General features: G+C 42.3%; 2 protein-coding genes across 9 annotated transcripts in view; both read right to left on the minus strand.

Moving 5' to 3' along the window:
* Positions 1–418: 418 nt before the first annotated feature.
* On the minus strand, positions 419–7,549 carry LOC139387563 (espin-like protein). Its single transcript, XM_071133887.1, has 5 exons — positions 7,399–7,549; positions 5,311–5,429; positions 2,363–2,545; positions 1,682–2,053; positions 419–1,615 (listed from the first exon to the last, which is right to left on the minus strand). Exons 1-5 carry the CDS (start codon positions 7,547–7,549, stop codon positions 419–421), a joined length of 2,022 nt encoding a protein of 673 aa, XP_070989988.1.
* A 4,948-nt stretch (positions 7,550–12,497) lies between these two features.
* LOC139386513 (kinesin family member 1Ab) overlaps positions 12,498–19,731 on the minus strand; it is a 60,106-nt gene continuing 52,872 nt past the window's right edge. For all 8 annotated transcript variants that reach the window (XM_071132098.1, XM_071132097.1, XM_071132096.1 and 5 more), the window contains 2 exons: positions 16,201–16,319; positions 12,498–16,043 (listed from right to left, as the gene is read on the minus strand). In XM_071132098.1, the coding sequence (XP_070988199.1) occupies positions 16,004–16,043; positions 16,201–16,319 (159 nt within the window). In that variant the 3' untranslated portion in view covers positions 12,498–16,003. The remainder of the gene's footprint in view (positions 16,044–16,200; positions 16,320–19,731) is intronic.

Here is a 19,731-nt window from a genome sequence, read left to right on the forward strand (position 1 = left end):
AGAGGACTTGATCCTTCAAAGGTCATTCGACATAAGGTGCTTTATAGTGTTGTAGTGGTTCAATAAAAAACAGTTTGAGCTGCAGTAAATCATGTTGTACCTTGGGCGTGGGAAGACCTTAGGTTATGTTGTAGGGACGTATGCTCTTGGTCTTAATATTTGCAGTATCGATATCATAATATACTCATTATGGAAGCAGAGTCATGCCAAAAAAACAATTTGGATTTGGATTTAATTACAGTAGACTCGGCTTCTTTCAATTGATTCACAATTGCATAACATGTACGCACACTCATAAACTGAATTCAGAGCATTCAATCTTCCAATTTACCTTCTGAAAGCACCAGATTAGCAAAGAAAAATCTAGAAATGCAACAACGTTATACAAAAATATCAAAAGGCAAAGTGAAAACAAGGACTAGTGTTTGAAATCAAACAGCTCAGCTTCTTTCTCCTTCCAGAAAGCAAAGCTACGGTTGATGTATTTACAGATCTCGTCATTGCTGAAACAGGAGAAGTCCGTGCCGCTGCTACACTTGAGAAGCTCTTCTTCTTCCGGAGTGGCAGTCTGCACTAGGACCTTGGGCACTAGCCTTGTGTCTGGATACTGGCACTCTCTGGCAACCCCAGGATGGGACCTTCCAGGTACTACAGCATTCCCAAAGAACCTGGCTTTGATGTCCTCAAATCCGTCACTCCACTGCCGCTTCCCTTCTTGGATCTCCTGGAGGATGGCCTTGTGGAAGTCCCTGACGGTCTCCCATGGGAAACAACCTACATGATCGAAGACCTCGAAGCACAGCAGGTGCCTCATTTTCCGCTCCTCAGCCAGCAAATCCTGCTCCAGGATGTGGAAGTAGCCCAGCATGAAAAGGTCAAGGGTCAGGGTGTCGTAGGCAACCGGCGCCCCGTCCACCTGGATAGGCAGGAAGTGCTCGGGGGAATAGGTGGTGGGGCACCACTGGCTTAGGGATACCGGCGAAGACTGTATTTTGGCGCTCCGCCAGGTGTTGAGCATCTTGTCTACTGCAGTTTTTTGGCGGTAGAAGAGAAAGAGAGAGCTGGTCCGGTGTGGCGTCCCCATTTGTGTCGTCCAATTTTGTATCCCTGATTGTATTGTTGTTGTCTGATGTGGTGTCCCTGACTGTGTCGAGTTCCTTATTGTGTCGACCACGGCCTCTGCTCTTTCGACTGCCTCCTTTCTCACCCTGGCTCTCACAGAGATGGCGTATGCTGACTTCTTCCAGTGGCTCAAGAACAGGACAACAATGCGTTCTTTTCTCAGGCTGGTCGTCTCCATGACCCGGATTGGGGTAGGGATGTCATGGCGGGCTAGTTCAAGTTCACAGCCTAGAGCGGTGTTGGGGGTTTGAACAGCTATCTCAGAAGCTTCCACCCTCCCTCTCGGAGTCTGGCTCCTTGTAACCGGTCGATGCGAGTCATTCACAAACCCCCCAAACGGGTAAATCCCCCCAATTTGACCTTCAAAGTTGGACCTCAAACTCCTCACCGACACCCCGGACTGCTGGATCTCCCTCTCCACCCTCTCCCTCCTCCCTTTGCTGTAGCTCTGGCTCTCCAAGCGGTGGCTGAAGGATGACACCATCTCAACACGCTGAAGCCTACACATGCCCCTCTCAATCCCCGCCCCCACCGTTTCCCCCTCCCCTTCCCCCACCACCTCCATAACCACTTCCTCATCTCGGCTCGTCAGACTGGCCAGGAGTTGGTACATGCTCTTGACAATGCCAGAGACACGACTACACCACACAGGAAGAGGTAGATGTCCGTCTGCGTCCATCTGCTGGAGGAACTCATTGTTGACGGCGATGTTGGCGATGGGGTCGGGTAGGATGGCGCGGAGCTCCTCGGTGAGACGTGCCAGCTCCAGCTCGTAGGCCTGGCAGCGCTTCTGCATGGACACGTTCTCAATCTGCCTCTCAAGGTAGAGCAGGTCGTCCTCAGTCAGCAGCTCACCGAACGGGCCCAGGATGGCGTTGTGGGCCTGTGAGTACTTCCAACCATCTGCTTCGGTGTAGCTATTAGCCATGTCCTGGTGGTGAGCAAAGGAAGGAAAGGTCTCAACTTAAAAACAATGGAAAGGTTGAAGCTAAAATGGTTAGCATCATCAGCTACATGCTACTTTTAGCTATCTACATGCTAAACAAAACTAGTGTTACACATGAAAAATACTTGTTTGTGACGATGTTAGAGTTTCTTCCACACTATAAATGGCACAATCCTCAGACACCCAATGGTAATTTACTCCAGTCCATATCCGGAAAACTATGGAAGCATCAATCTGCTTCCATCGCAGTTAACGACTGTACAGAATGCTACATGCATGTCGGTGAAAACATACCTTCATCCTTTGCTCCTCCTCGTCCTGTAACCTGGCCTTGAGTTGGCGCACCATAACCTGCCTCTTCCACTCTGCAATGGGCCGGCCACTCTCGTCGTGGGTGGGCACCAGAGAGTCTATGTCAGCCAGGATCACCTCCTCTATGGGAATGAGCTCCAGTAGCTCCCCCTCACTGTCAGCCCTCTGAGGAGATAATATACCATCAACACATAGTTTATTTCCAAAAAGCTTTCTCCACTAATTTTTCAACATAATTAAATGCTTATGGGTACCTTTATGTGTATGTAAAATATTATTGTTCTCAGATTTAATATATTTTTTTCTATTAAAATGGGCTTTGTTGCAATATGCTATATATCCATTGTTTAGCTGGAATGGATATTCATATCGGGTATATTTAAAATATAAATTCAACCCATCATGAATCGAGCCTCATTCTATAGTGTTCGGTTAGAGTTAGGCCTCGTCCCAAATGGCATTCCCTTGCGGCGTAATACCAAGACGTGCATTACTTTTGACCAGAGTCCAGATCTCATACTACTGCAAAGATTTAAAAAATGTTTTTTTTTTTTTTTAAATATTGATGTCACAAATGTATAATTTGTACAGTTCTTTATTAAAAATGTAATTATTTGTCACCTTTGACTGTGTAAAGCCTTGCAGTGCTACTTTTCTCTGAGAGTGAGTCGGATACAGTGCATTCAGAAAGTATTCAGACCCCTTGACTTTTTATACATTTTGTCATGTTAGAGCCTTGTTCTAAAATTGGATTAAATAAATACAAATCCTCATCAATCTACACACAATACCTCATAATTGTCACGATCGTTTAGAGATGGATTGGACCAAGGTGCAGCGTATACATTTGACTTTTATTAAATGACACCGAAAAAACAACAAAATACAAAAACGAAGCAACATGCAGTGCAGAAAGCAACTACACACAAACAAGATCCCACAATCTAAGGTGGGAAAAAGGGCTGCCTAAGAATGATCCCCAATCAGAGACAACGATAAACAGCTGCCTCTGATTGGGAACCATACTAGGCCAACAAAGAAATAGAAACATAGATTTGCCCACCCAAGTCACACCCTAACCAAATAGGGAATAAAAAAGGCTCTCTAAGGGCAGGGCCTGACAATAATGAGAAAGTGTAAACAGGTTTTTAGATTTTTTTTGCAAAAAGTACCTTATTTACGGTATTTAAGTATTCAGACCCTTTGCTATGATACTCAAAATTGAGCTCAGGTGTACCCTGTTTCCATTGATCATCCTTGATATGTTTCTACAACTTGATTGGGGTCCACCTCTGGTAAATTCAATTGATTAGACATGATTTGGAAAGGCACACACCTGTCTATATAAGGTCCCACAGTTGACAGTGCATGAAGTCGAAGGAATTGTCCGTAGAGCTCCAAGACAGGATTGTGTCGGGGCACAGATCTGGGGAAGGGTATCAAAAAATGTCTGCAGCATTGAAGGTCCCCAAGAACACAGTGGTCTCCATCATTCTTAAATGGAAGATGTTTGGACCCACATAGAGCTGGCCGCCCCAGCCAAACCTTGTAATCAGGGGAGAAAGGCCTTAGTCAGGGAGGTGACCAAACACCCGATGGTCACTCTGACAGAGCTCCAGAGTTCCTCTGTGGAGATGGGAGAAGAAGGACAACCATCTCTGCAGCACTCCACCAATAGAGTGGCCAGCCGGAAGCCTCTCCTCTGTAAAAAAGGCACATGACAGCCCACTATGAGTTTGCCAAAAAAGTACCTAATCGACTCTCAGACCATGAGAAAGATTCTCTGGTCTGATGAAACCAAGATTGAGCTCTTTGGCCTGAATGCCAAGCATCATGTCTGGAGGAAACCTGGCACCATCCCTACAGTGAAGCATGGTGGTGGCAGCATCATCCCGTGGGGTGTTTTTTTTTCCGTGGCAGGGACTGGGAGACTAGTCAGGATCGAGGGAAAGACGAATGGAGCAAAGTGCAGAGAGATCCTTGATGAAAACATGCTGCAGAGCGCTCAGGACCTCAGACTGGGGTGAAGGTTCACCTTCCAACAGGACAATGACCCTAAGCACACGGCCAAGACAACGCAGGAGTGGCTTTAGGACAAGTCTCTGAATGTCCTTGAGTGGCCCAGCCAGAGACCAGACTTGAACCCGATCGAAGATCTCTGGAGAGACCTGAAAATACCTGTGCTGCGACGCTCCCCATCCAACCCGACAGAGCTTGAGAGCATCTGCAGATAAGAATGGATACAGGTGTGCAAAGTTTGTAGTGTCATACCCAAGAAGACTCAAGTCTGTAATCGCTGCCAAGGTGCTTCACCAAAGTACTGAGTAAAGGGTCTGAATACTTATGTCATATTTCTGTTTATTTAAAAACATTTAAACTATTTTTTTCATTGTCATTATGGGGTATTGGGTGTAGATTGATGAAGGGAAAAACATCTATTTCATCCATTTTAGAATGAGGCTGTAACGTAACAAATGTGGACAAAAGTAAAGGGGTCTGAATACATTCCGAATGCACTGTATATCTTGTTTGGCAATAGATGTGATAGTCTCTCTGAAAAAAAGTGTCTAGTGAAACAAACACATGTCTGTCATTTAACAACTCCATGCCATGATTAGATATGAAAAATACACACCAATCTCTTTCATAAGTATAAAAAAAATACAGAATTACCAACATTTCTGAAAATGGATATAGCGTTTTGGAATCATAATAGAGCATTATATTACACGGAGCATACAAATGATATTTTACTTTATTTATATAGGCCTACATTGACTTGTGTTGCTCAACACTCGGCGGGTGAAAAGGCAATGAAACAATAGTGCACAGATAAGATCTATCTATCTATCTATCTATCTATCTATCTATCTATCTATCTATCTATCTATCTATCTATCTATCTGAACAAGCTCCATGAAAGGACTGACGTTTTGTCCAGTGAAGACAGCAGTGATCCCAGCCTGTCTCAGAGACTTGATAGGCTTCATCTGGGAGAACAGGGTTTGGTCCCTCTCTGGAGGCTTCAGCAAATTAAAGGAGCCAACAACTACAAAGGCAAACACAACACAGTTTGTTATATCACGCTTCAACAAAAATGTATCTTTGTGGAAATTTTGATTTGAGTTGTTTTGGATACTTTAAACCTTGTGGTTTATTGTAATGTACGAATGGTGTATGATTACTTGGGGTTAATAGGTTTTTTGACATGTTAGCTAGCATACCCAAAGTGAAAATGCTAGCTCAAACTTCCCCTGGTGAGAGTGTCGCAGCTGACTTGGCCCATTCAAGATAACATGTTGCAGATCAATAAAATCTGGTTGGTTTAGACACAAAATAATTAGCTAGCTAGTTAGTAATATAGCACTATAAAGTTGTAATTTATACAAGTGGGTTGGATATAAAAGAATACAAGTAAAAGAATATAAAAGAATACAAGTGGGTCGGATTTTCATTTTGCCAACATGTAGCCTGCCGTTTGCTGGAGCTAACGGTAATCCATTAATAAAAGAGGTTCACACTTGCATTAGCTGGCCAAAATGACATGAAACGTGATCCAAATGTATTAAAGAGCAGCTGAGCTGACTGATTTACACTGTTTCAATCCTACTCATTAGGAAATGTGACTGAGAATGAGATTTGGGGGCTTGGAGACTTGCTTTGATGTGGGTGTCTCTTGTGTGTGTGTTCGCACGCGGGAAGTATTTGCACATATATATATATACACACACTACCATTCAAAAGTTTGGGGTCACTTGTTTTTGAAAGAAAAGCACATTTATTGTAAAGTTTATCATTTTAAAAGGCTAATTGATCATTAGAAAAACCTTTTGCAATTATTTTAGCACAGCTGAAAACCGTTGTCCTTATTAAAGAAGCAATAAAACTGGCATTCTTTAGACTAGTTGAGTATCAGCATTTGTGGGTTCGATTATAGGCTCAAAATGTCCAGAAACAAAGACCTTTCTTCGGAAACTCGTGAGTCTATTCTTGTTCTGAGAAATTAAGGCTATTCCATGCGAGAAATTGCCAAGAAACTGAATATCTCGTACAATGCTGTGTACTACTCCATTCACAGAACAAACTGGCCCTAACCAGAATAGAAAGAGGAGTGGGAGGCCCCAGTGCACAATTGAGCAAGAGGACAAGTACATTAGAGTGTCTATCCCGGAGTCGCCTCTTCACTGTTGACGTTGAGACTGGTGTTTTGCGGGTACTATTTAATGAAGCTGCCAGTTGAGGACTTACCCACAAAACACCAGTCTCAACGTCAACAGTGAAGAGGCAACTCCGGGATGCTGGCCTTGTAGGCAGAGTTGCAAAGAAAAATCTCAGACTGGCCAATAAAAAGAAAAGATTAAGACGGGCAAAAGAACACAGACAATGGACAGAGGAAGATTGGAAAAAAGTGTTATGGACAGACGTGTGAGTGTGAGGTGTTTGGATCACAAAGAAGAACATTTGCGAGACGCAGAAAAAAAATGAAAAGATGCTGGAGGAGTGATTGACGCCATCTATCAAGCATGGTGGAGGCAATGTGATGGTCTGGGGGTGCTTTGGTGGTGCTAAAGTGGGAGAGCTACATATGGACATTACCAAAATAAATGATCTAATGACTGTCTCTGCGCCACAAAATCTACAGAGCTGGGAAGGTTGTGTCTCCCATATAAATATATAACATTCTATTGGTTCCAAGAATTTTGTATAATAATTTAAATAGAAAAATTCTAAGTTTTGAATCCAGTGTCATTTTCCGTATCAGTTCCTAAACCATGCGCCATGGAATCGGTACATCGAAAATCTCTTCCCAACTATTTTGCAATCTATATGGCACAGCTGTCAATTATGGTTTGGTGAATCATGGGTGACTCCATCATTTGTAAAACGTTTCAGTAAATTATTTTTGGTATCATTTCCATGTTGAAGATTCAAAAATAATTTGGTGCATTTTCCCCCATATTCCATCCAGTTCGAACAATTATCTGGAGGTGTCTTGCAAAGTCCTAAATGCTCCTTACCAGAAGAGGCCACCTGTACATGTTGCATGGAGCCCGTGGCGTTTCTCATTGAGGGGGAGTATATCGGGGTCAAAGATGAGGATGATGCCAGGGGCGGGGTGGGGTAGCGAGGCTGAGGAGGCACCTCCTTCACCGGCTGCTGGGGACACATACGGGACAGGGATGAGGAGTATGTCAATGAATAAACAGTAATAGATAAATATATTGGAACAAAGATATATTACAAATATATTACACATATATTTAGTATTGTAATGTATATAGAGAAATATATATATTTACAATATATTTCTGATATTATATACACTGTATGTATATGTGCACTGAGTGTACAAAACATAAAGAACACCTTCCTAATATTGAGTTGCACCCCCCCTTTTGCCCTCAGAACCGTTGGGGCATGGACTACAAATTTGGCTGGATGTCCTTTGGGTGGTGGACCATTCTTGATACACACGGGAAACTGTTGAGCGTGAAAACCCCAGCAACTTTGCAGTTCTTGACACAAACCGGTGCTCCTGGCACCTACTACCATACCCCATTCAAAGGCACTTCAATATTTTGTCTTGCCCTACACCCTCTGAATGGCACACATACACAATCCATGTCTCAATTGTCTCAAGGCTTAAAAATCCTTATTTCCTGCAGTGGGCTAAATCAGGGTCACACAGAGTGTTTCTTGGTAGTCTTAACCAAATCTAATTTGAAACAAAAGTATACACCTCACACGCATGGTTATGGGCTTACAAGAAATACCAGGTCAGATATAAGAGTTGAAATGTATTAAATTTAGAGTTTTCATCACAATATTACACTTTATATACATCACAGAAGACTGAAATATAACAAAATTGTTTGACAATTTTTAAGTAAAAAAAAAAAAGGTTTATTAATTACTAAATTATGAAAAATATGAACAACATTCCACCCATGAGGCCACTAGGTCATTTGACGTCAGGAAAAGGCTACCCTGTCTCCTACCATTCATCTACACTGATTGAAGTGGTTTTAACAAGTGACATCAATAAGTGATCGAAGACAGCTTTTTAACAAAGTGACTTTTTAACATGTTTTCATGTCTTAAAAATGTTTTACTTTTGTTAAATCATTTGTACACATTTTAAATGGCTTTTACAGATTGGACGTTTTACAAGAAAAAGTTATATTATTCATGGTTGTTTCTATTGTTTTTAATGAATTGTACTTTTTAACCACATGTACTTTTTAAATGTAATATTCAAATGCTGTGTTTTATGTTTTTATGCCGTTTTAATGTGTATAAAATTACGTGCAAAAATATATTTGAGCTGTTTTAAAGGAAATGCAACAATAAAATGTAATATATATATATATATCAATAAGGGATCATAGCTTTCACCTGGATTCACCTGCTCAGTCTATGTCATGGAACAGCCAGTGTTCATAATGTTTTGTATACTCAGTGTCTATACATATAATATGTCTTACAACACACTCACTAGCAGAAGGCGACTGGGAAAGCTGCCGTTAACGTCAATATTAATTGACAACGTGCAATCATTGGACAATAAATTAGACGAGGCACGATCACGAATATCCTACCAACGAGACATCAAAAACTGTAACATCTTATGTTTCACGGAATCATGGCTGAATGATGACATGAATATTCAGCTAGCAGGATATACGCCTCCAAAAGCAAGGCACTACAGAGGGTAGTGCGTTCAACCCAGTACATCACTGGGGCTAAGCTGCCTGCCATCCAGGACCTCTATACCAGGCGGTGTCAGAGGAAGGCCCTAAAAATTGTGAAAGACCCCAGCCACCCGTCATAGACTGTTCTCTCTACTACCGCATGGCAAGCGGTACCAGAGTGCCAAGTCTAGGACAAAAAGGCTTCTCAACAGTTTTTACCCCCAAGCCATAAGACTCCGGCACAGGTAATCAAATGGCTACCCGGACTATTTGCATTGTGTGCCCCCCCAACCCCTCTTTTACGCTGCTGCTACTCTCTGTTCATCATATATGCATAGTCCCGTTAACTATACATTAATGTAGATACTACCTCAATTGGCCCGACCAACCAGTGCCCCTGCAAATTGGCTAACCCGGGCTATCTGCATTGTGTCCAGCCACCCGCCACCCGCCAACCCCTCTTTTACACTACTGCTACTCTCTGTTAATCATATGTGCATAGTCACTTTAACCATATCTACATGCACATATTACCTCAATCAGGTGTCTATATACATGTAGCCTCGCTACTGTTATTTTTCACTGTCTTTTTACTGTTGTTTTTATTTCTTTACTTACCTATTGTTCACCTAATACCTTTTTGCACTGTTGGTTAGAGCCTGTAAGTCAGCATTTCACTGTAAGGTCTACACCTGTTCTATTCGGCGCACATGACAAATAAACTTTGATCCGATTTATTCAACGGTGACTGGTTTTCCAGACTTCAGGGTCGGTCACCTTGCTGCTCTCCATTTCAGCCCGTGAATAGGTTCCTCCTTTTGTCCAGGTAGAGGCAGGATAGTTCAAGGTCAAGTCCAAGGAGTATCTTCAGACCCAGAGCCTCTAATACACTGTTGGTCTCCCACTCCTCTCTTTCTCTCTGGATGGGAACCCTCTCTGAAAGACAGTGTTAGAGAGGAAGAACACCACATAACGTAGCAGTTGCCGTTACAGTCGGATGATAATCAGTAGTGAATTGGGTTAGCCATACTGTTCACATGACATTTCACCTACATTAAGCATTTTAACAACAACAACAACGACGACGACGACATCAGCAACTCACAGACCCGAGCTGGCCAAGAGTACCCCACCTAGAGAGAAACGTGACCTCAGAACATGACCCACGAGTCGATAAGAGGCCCCAAACCAATCTTCTAAGAGACCAAGACCCCCAGGAAGGAGGATACATACAGTATGCTAACACCCACACAAGCACACACACACGCTACTGTACACAAAGTCCAGAGGTAAAAGCTAGAGGTGAAACGTGAGCCCAGACTGTTGAATGTAGCATACCCCCCCCATGGGATGTAGGAGAGACAGACAGTGAGTGTGTAAGAGGTCAGACACCTGATAGTACGGTTCAGGTAACCTTAGTGATTCACAGGATGTTTAAGGACTTAATGCTATTCATTAGCCTAAATGCTACAGGGTCCACTTATGGTACACTGTGCCACCCAATAACACTACACTGGCACTTAATCCAAGTGCTGTGGTTCCTTAGCTACAGTGATACACATTCTAATTAGTCAATATTAAGATATCAAGAGCCCAATTGAAAGAAGGATTAATTGAATGCATGAACACATAAGCAAACGTATGCTTTCCATCTCTAATTTCGAGAAAGCTTGTTTTATAAGCATCCGTAAGCACCCCCCCACACAATCACAGCAATGATTCCTATTACTGAAAGATAAGGTCAATATGAAACAAAATAAATCCCTATCTGTTCACAGTAGCAGGAGTTTATCAGTCACCTCACCTGGAGACTGACACACTGAACAACAATGTGAGACAAATGTAATGGTGTAAGTGACCCTGCTATGGTTATTTCCCCGTTTTATAAAAGAAAACCATCCTTTGGTTCAAGGAATCAGACAACATGGCTTGGCATTCATTATTTCAGAAAGTCATTTGTGTTAATACTAAAACTACTGACAATATGTCTAGACACAGATCTGTCTCTGCTGGTGAAACTCTACCCTGCAGTACTCCAATCATCACATGTTTTGCCCTCTCAAAACACCCAACGATGGTTCACACATCATTTTTTTATTTTTATACTAGAGATTCCTCTAAGCAAAGATGTATACTTACAATAACTGCTGGACTCCCGGCATAGATTAAGTGCTGGTATGTTTGAGAAACGGTCTTCAACTTCTTTGACGCCCTCTTTAGCCCGGCCAGCCAATGAACAAGGAAGAGTGGCCCATGTTCCAAACCCTCAGATAGGGGCCTTCTTAATGTTAATTATTCAAGGGTGGGATTGGATGTCCAGGGATATGGAAGTACAAGTAGACCCAATGTCATGTGGATGTATGTATGCGAGGGAACCAAAGGCTGGGGGCAGGTGAAAGAAATGACATGTGACAAAGGAAGGCGAGCAATGCCTGTCAGTCAGATTGAAGGCAGCGAGGCATTGAATAGCGCTTGGCTAATTTGCTCGCCATTATGTTGTGGCGTCGGAGACATTCATTGGCATCAGGCTATTGATTGATAAAGAGATCTGGCTTTGCAGTGATGGGGCCAGAACAAAATTATTGAGGCTGTATGGGAGAACTTTTTGGGTAAGAAAAGGCAAAGCACCAAAGCCAGAAACGCACACACACGCACTGGCGCGCCCCCCCCTCCACTCCCCAAACACATGCTCACGCTCACAATTCCACATACATACAACAGGCCATGCTCCCCAATATGTCCCAGATTACAAAACCCTTTTAATCCCTGAATTGTGAATTGTCCTGTAATCCCTTCTGCACCATCCCCACCATGGCACACTATTGAGTCCCATTGTGTGGAGTAATAAGCAAAACATTTATGTCTCTGTTATTAAGGGATTAGGCTTAATGACCTGTCTGTCTGGCCTGAGAACATCCTGAGTGCATTATCAATTATGGAGGGAGGCCATCACGGGCGTCGAGGACCACACACACACACACTGAACAGGTAGGGCCAAACACACACACACACACTGAACAGGTAGGGCCAAACACGCACACTCACTGAACAGGTAGGGCCAAACACACACACAACAGGTAGGGCCAAACACAGACACACACACTGAACAGGTAGAACCACACACACACACACACACACACTGAACAGGTAGGGCCAAACACACACACAAGACACACGGACACACACATTGGCTGTTCATCCAAAAAAACTAATCATCAAGTATTTGATTAATTGAATCCGCTGTGTTAGTGCTGGACTGGACCAAAAACATGCACACCATGTAGGTTCCCCAGGAAGAGGAATGAATAGCACTGCATTAGAGATGCTTGTTCTCGATGTCCAGTTGAGTTGTCCAAACCAGCACATCTATGATCTTTAGCTAATAAATGATGCCAAACAAAATCCAAACAAAGGACACAAGCAAGTGTTGCATAAATGTCACATTTATTTCGACAACTGGTTACGTGTCCACAAACATTAGAAGACACTAGAACTCCAACACTCAAAGATAACGTGAGCACTGAGATGATGTCACAGGCCAGTTATTATGGTATAAAGGAACAGGGGGGTTACATCTGTGCGATTGGCTGTGGCGGATCCTATCAGGTTAAATATTTACAAGAAAGGTGCCAATCAAATGTCAAGAAGAGTCAATACCGAGTCATGGAGGTGGGCTTTTCTCTACAGGGCTGCACTGAGGGGGATAGGACATCAATAGCAAGCAGTAAGGGAAAGAGACAGAGAGACCAGGGTGAGGAAGAGACACATCTACATGCTTGGATCCAGGAAATGCCATGTTAAAAAAGCAGTCAAATCAGTGAAAGAGCCAAACCATATTCGTCTATAGCCAGATCACTGAACTTCAAATGCGTTGTTTTAACTTGCAGTGATTTCTTCTTTGAGGACAGAAAGTCAGCTATCCTAGCATTAACAAGTAGAGTTAAGAGTCCACTTTACAGTAGATGCAGTAAGATGCATTTAAGGTGCTACACGCTAAAGCGACAATAGTACAGTTGAAAAAACAACATCTCCTTCTGTTGAAGGATATCCTACCCCCCAACCAATCTTACTCACACATTATTCATTAAATTATGAGGTGTGATAAATACAATAAATTAGACTTGGATGACAATTCAATAGCTCAAACATTCCCCGCTGACATACTCCACCTCCAAATAGCAACAATAATTCATAAATAAAGCTTTATTTTCTTCCATTGTTCGAGCAGACAAAATAAAGTGGCACACCAGTGTACAACAAAGCTTAAAATGCATACACCAAGATGACCCCAACCTGACCCACCATATGAATCCCAGATTCCGTAGTTAATGGTATTTAGATCATGTTTTTGGTGTTTTTGGTGTCAGCGTTCTAGAATCAGAAAACAGAAAGAACCGCTAGGGGGGGGGGGCGTGATTTTCCACTGAAACCAATCAAATATTGCACTGCAGTATAACAGCAATTATATTCCTTATTGGGAGGATATGTTTATAATTGGAGGCTATAAACGCGTAGTTATGGGACAGCGTGTGAGCATGCCATGTCTTGCATGTTTTACCTTGCCGTGGCTATCTCAGCATGCTCTGTAGGTTGGCTGGCCTAAAGCATGCACGATCTGCTACAACGGGAGAATTGTGTTTGACCCGAACCACGACCCTCGCAGTAAGAACAAGGAACAACAGTAAGACATGATCCAATTGGCTGTCTGGCCACGGCCCTGGTCTGCTGCGCTAACACACGACGTTACCGTAAACACAAGACTAGCACTTGATTTTCAATAAAGCATGTCCACGCAAGAGCATAGCACAGCTAGACTAGGAGACAACCGGCAACTTTAGTTTGAAATTGGCCATCTTTTATGGGCTGCTAGACCAACGTAGCGCTGAAAGAGTCACTTTGCTTTTACTTCAGTCGGCAGCGCCCCCTTGATTGACTTAGGACTCGTTTTGTTCCAGAGAGCAGTTTTGCATGTCATCTGGATGTAGCAGTATGGTCACAGAAACAATACACGGCTTCCTAAGTCCCTGGATGTGAGACAGGTTCATACTGTATAGGTTTCGGATACAAACGCCAGGCTGTAAAACAAGCTATACAAAAGCAGAGCAAAGGATGTTAAGACGCTACTTTACAACAAGGAGCTGACGTAGGCTATATACTGTATTAGGGCTATTTAATCCAAACGGATAGATTCACATGGACACATAGCGTCAATAGAAGGTTCATAGCATCCCAGTAAATAAATGTTTGCTTTGATACATGTAGTACTGAGCGAGCGTGGTGGACGTCAACGATGTGAAAGTGTGGGATTGATGAAAAACTGGAAAGAGAGAGAGAAGGGGGGGGGGGGGGGAGGGAGGCACTACCTGGTGCATAACGATGTACTTTCAGACTCACAACTGGACTGTCGAAAAAAAAAGGTCAAAAATATCCCACTAACCCGTCAATACAGTAGGATCAAATTTGTCCTTACAATTATTCAACATTACTGTAACCCACCACCATAGAACGGAATAAACGTCAACTTGCTCGAATGGAACCATTCTCAGTGTATCCACATGGTATCATTCACTTATAAACAGACATTCAGGGTCAACATAGAGGAGTAAAATAGTAGGTTTTGATGTTTTGAAGATTACATTAATATCTCTAAAACCTGGGAGCCATTTTGTCAAGTACACAACAGAGAAAATCTTTACTATTTAAAATTGAGATTGGAATGCTTTGGTTTAAAGCAACTGAGTGAAATAAAGTGTACATAATGCAACAATAAAGTGCGACGCGACAAAACTGGTCAGTGATCCCATACAAATAAAAAAAAGAACAAATAATGTACGTACACAAATAATATGGAAAAACACATTAGGTGAAAATAAATCAGGGACACAACTGCTCTCCACTGTCAGGCAGCCAGCGAAATGACATGCTTTATACTCTACTGTAGCAAACGTGTTACTATGAAATGTCAGCACAGCGAACTCACCATTATCCAAACATGGAAGCCAAAGAGTCATCCTATTGTCCTATCATATTCTATCCATCATATTATCCAATTATTACAATTCTATCCCACTGTATTCTGTCCAAAACATTGGCAACAAAACATTGTCCTATTATGTCACTTTTCACCCTACACTGTCCAATGTACCTTCACAGCATCCCATCTATCACACTGTATATCGTCCAAAACCTTGGATACAAAACAGATGCAATGACAACGAGTTACAGTGTGCGCCTGCAGCCCAGCGATTTTCAACATGAGGTAATATGGATACGCTGTTTTAACATGAGAAAGAGCATTGATAGGTACTGCTATCTTCCCTGCACTAAACACACACACACAGAAACAGAGATATCTTATGAGAGGACTAGAAAAGGGAATATACCATTTTCCCATTATTCTTTTTCTTATTAGACTACAGTGTTTATAAGAAATACATGAGAGGTTTGGATATGGGGCATCATATACAAATAGAGGGTGGTAGTAGTAAGTTGCATGATATTGGAACTGATAACAACTCGGACTAAGACATAAACGTTATATTCTTCCTTTGTTTGGCTAAACCCTATAGGGGCTGTAAGCCTGGAAGGTAAGGTCTACATACACATGACAATAAGGAGCATAACAGCCAGCGGAGCTAATCCCCACTACTCAGGGTTGCGTTGTTAGGTAGTCTTACAGTATATGGGTTTTAATGGTCTTTAATGGGTAGTTTATACCATGCATGATCCAGGTAACCAGGAAGAGGCGTCAAATAGGAGATCGGCTGGGATGGTTTTAAGTGCTGTTTGAGGACGTATCAGCGACAGGATGGAGCACTGTTAGGACGGAGAGCAGCGCAGGAGAGAGCTGTTTAGATAAACTATATACAGCAGAGGGTCCGTGGACATTTCAGATGTCCCCCCCCCCACACACAGCGGGTGTTCCTGTTCCTCACATCCTCTGGCCTGACTTTCTTCTGGAGAGCTTAGACCTTTGAAGAGGTAAGAGAGGGGAGGGTTAATCTTAAATAAGTGTTTACAAGGAGATTGAACTAATCTGGTATTACACTAAAAATCAAGAGATGAGGAAAGGTTTTCACTCATGAACACGTAAGGTAACCAGGTTGAGGCAGTGAGGGGTTCCTATACCTGATGGTTCCGGCGAGCAAGGGGTTAAAAGCATACAGCCAGTCATGCATCTCCTTGTCATTACTGGCCTGGAGGAGTATTCCACGATGTTCGGTGCACACTGCAAATGTGTTTGGAGTCTAAAAACAGAGAGCATGTTCTGTGGTTACAAGGAGGATGACATGGTAAATTAGCTACATTTGGAAAGATCCAGGATAACATTACGTAAGGGTATATGTATTATATATTTACAAATATATTGACAGAACAAATGTATATTCCAGCAAATATATTTGTGGAATATTGTATTTGTGGTATATTTATAGTATATTCCTGAAAAAATGTATGATGTATTTGCAATACATTAATGACATACAGTACCAGTCAAAAGTTTGCATACCTACTCATTCAAGGGGTTCTCTCTATTTTTACTATTTTCTACATGTAGAATAATAGTGAAGACATCAAAACTATGAAATAACACATATGGCATCATGTAGTAATCAAAAAAGTGTTAACAAATCAGAATATATTTTATATTTTGTATTTTTCAAAGTAGCCACCATTTGCCTTGATGACAGCTTTGCACACTCTTGGCACTCTCCTTCTTGGTCAAATAGCCCTTACACAGCCTGGAGGTGTGATTTGGTCATTGTCCTGTTGAAAAACAAATGATAGTGGGACTAACACAGAACCCAAACCGGCTGTGCACATGGGCCATCGTGCATACATTAACTTTGTCCCCCCACATCAAACGCGATCACGACACATAGGTTAAAATATCAAAACAAATTCTGAACCGATTACATTAATTTGTGGACAGGTCGAAAAGCATTAAACATTTATGGCAATTTAGCTAGCTAGCTTGCACTTGCTAGCTAAGTTGTCCTATTTAGCTAGCTTGCTGTTGCTAGCTAATTTGTCCTCGATATAAAACATTGAGTTGTTATTTTACCTGAAATGCACAAGGTCCTCTACTCCGACAATTAATCCACATATAAAACAGTCAATCGAATCATTTCTAGTCATAGGTACCTGCTTCTATAAACCAATGAGGAGATGGGAGAGGCAGGACTTGCTGCGAGATCTGCATCACAAATATAACCGACTTCTATTTTTTATTTTCTGTCAACGCAGACGCTCGTTGGCATGCGCGAGCAGTGTGGGTGCAATAATTGAATAATATAGATTTCTAAATGTATTTTGCAACGCTAGCGCACACGACGCTAAATGACTATTGCCCCCTAGCACTCACTTCCGTCATCATGAAGTGCTTTGAGAGACCAGTTAAAAACTTCTTGATTCTACTTGAGACGCATATGTCTCAAGTAGGCACCTGGAAATGCAAATGCGCTACGCTAAATGCTAAATGTACTCGTTAAAACTCAAACCTTGATCAAAATTCACAAGCAGGGTATTGAATTAAAGCTACACTCGTTGTGAACCTAGCCAACAAGTCAGATTTTTAAAATGCTTTTCGGCGAAAGCATGAGAAGGTATTATCTGATAGCATGCACCGCCTCAAAATGCCTGAATGCGACGTAAACAAAGACTCTGCTTATCCGACGCAGCACAAAACGCAGAAATAAAATATAAAACATTCATTACCTTTGACGAGCTTCTTTCTTGGCACTCCTATATGCCCCATAAACATCACTATTGGGTATTTTTTTCGTTTAAATCGGTCCATATATACCCAAAATAGCTTTCTATGGAAGCTGTGTCATTCAGAAAAAAACATTGTTTTTAAACGCTGCGTCATTTTTTAAAATTAAAAAAGTCGACGATAAACTTTCACAAAACACTTCGAAATCCTTTTGTAATCCAACTTTAGGTATTAGTAAACGTTTATAATCTATCAAAATGATTACAGGGCGATGTATATTCAATAGCTCCTCGTCTGCAAATCAATGGCTGCCAATGTCCACATTTACAGCGTCCTGGTGGAGACTGGAAGAAACGGAAGCCAGATAGTTGGATTTTCCAACAAAAAATTCAATTGAAAATGACGATAATGACGACATCGTGTGGAATTTGTATGAATTGCATGCAGGTCGATATTAAATTTTGTCCTCTTTTAACATCCCATGAAAGTGACTTATGGAAATAATTTTTAGCTTTCAGAGAGCAGTTTTTCTTGCGTTTTTCAATGAAACACACAATCTGTTATAGTCACAGCCGTGATTTAACCAGTTTTAGAAACTTCAGAGTGTTTTCTATCCACACATACTAATCATATGCATATACTATATTCCTGGCATGAGTAGCAGGACGCTGAAAAGTTGCGCGATTTTTAACAGAATGTTCGAAAAAGGAGGGGGTAGAAGTAAGAGGTTTAAGGACCATATCACCTCCACCCTACCTGACACCCTAGACACACTCCAATTTGCTTACCACCCCAATAGGTTCACAGACGACGCAATCGCAATCACGCTGCACACTGCCCTAACCCATCTGGACAAGAGGAATACCTATGTAAAAATGCTGTTCATTGACTACAGCTCAGCATTTAACACCATAGTACCCTCCAAACTCGTCAATAAGCTCGAGACCCACCCGGCCCTGTGCAACTGGGTCTTGGACTTCCTGTCAGGCCGCCCCCAGGTGGTGAGGGTAGGTAACAACATCTCCACCCCGCTGATCCTCAACACTGGGGCCCCACAAGGGTGCGTTCTCAGCCCTCTCCTGTACTCCCTGTTCACCCATGACTGCGTGGCCATGCACTCCTCCAACTCAATAATCAAGTTTGCAGACGACACTACAGTCGTAGGCTTGATTACCAACAACGACGAGATGGCCTACAGGGAGGAGGTGAGGGCCCTCGGAGTGTGGTGTCAGGAAAATAACCTCACACTCAATGTCAACAAAACAAAGGAGATGATCGTGGACTTCAGGAAACACCAGAGGGAGCAGCCCCTTTATCCACATCGATGGGACAGTAGTGGAGAAGGTGGAAAGTTCCTAGGCGTACACATCACGGACAAACTGAAATGGTCCACCCACACAGACAGTGTGGTGAAGAAGGCGCAGCAGCGCCTCTTCAACCTCAGGAGGCTGAAGAAATTCGGCTTGTCACCAAAAACACTCAAACTTTTACAGATGCACAATCGAGAGCATCCTGTCGGGCTGTATCACCGCCTGGTACGGCAACTTTTGTACAGGTGCATCAAAGTGGAGTCCGAGCTGGGACTGAGAGACTGAAAAACAGCTTCCATCTCAAGGCCATCAGACTGTTAAACAGCCATCACTAACATTGAGTGGCTGCTGCCAACATACTGACTCATCTCTAGCCACTTTAATAATGAAAAATTGATGTACTAAATGTATCACTAGCCACTTTAAACAATGCCACTTTATATAATGTTTACATACCCTACATTACTCATCTCATATGTATATACTGTACTCTATACCATCTACTGTATCTTGCCTATGCCGTTCGGCCATTGCTCTTTCATATATTTTTATGTACATATTCTTATTCATTCCTTTACACTTGTGTGTATAAGGTAGTTGTTATGAAATTGTTAGGTTAGATTACTCTCTGGTTAT

This window comes from Oncorhynchus clarkii, chromosome 28 (genome assembly GCF_045791955.1).
Source record: "Oncorhynchus clarkii lewisi isolate Uvic-CL-2024 chromosome 28, UVic_Ocla_1.0, whole genome shotgun sequence".
Taxonomy (NCBI): domain Eukaryota; kingdom Metazoa; phylum Chordata; class Actinopteri; order Salmoniformes; family Salmonidae; genus Oncorhynchus; species Oncorhynchus clarkii.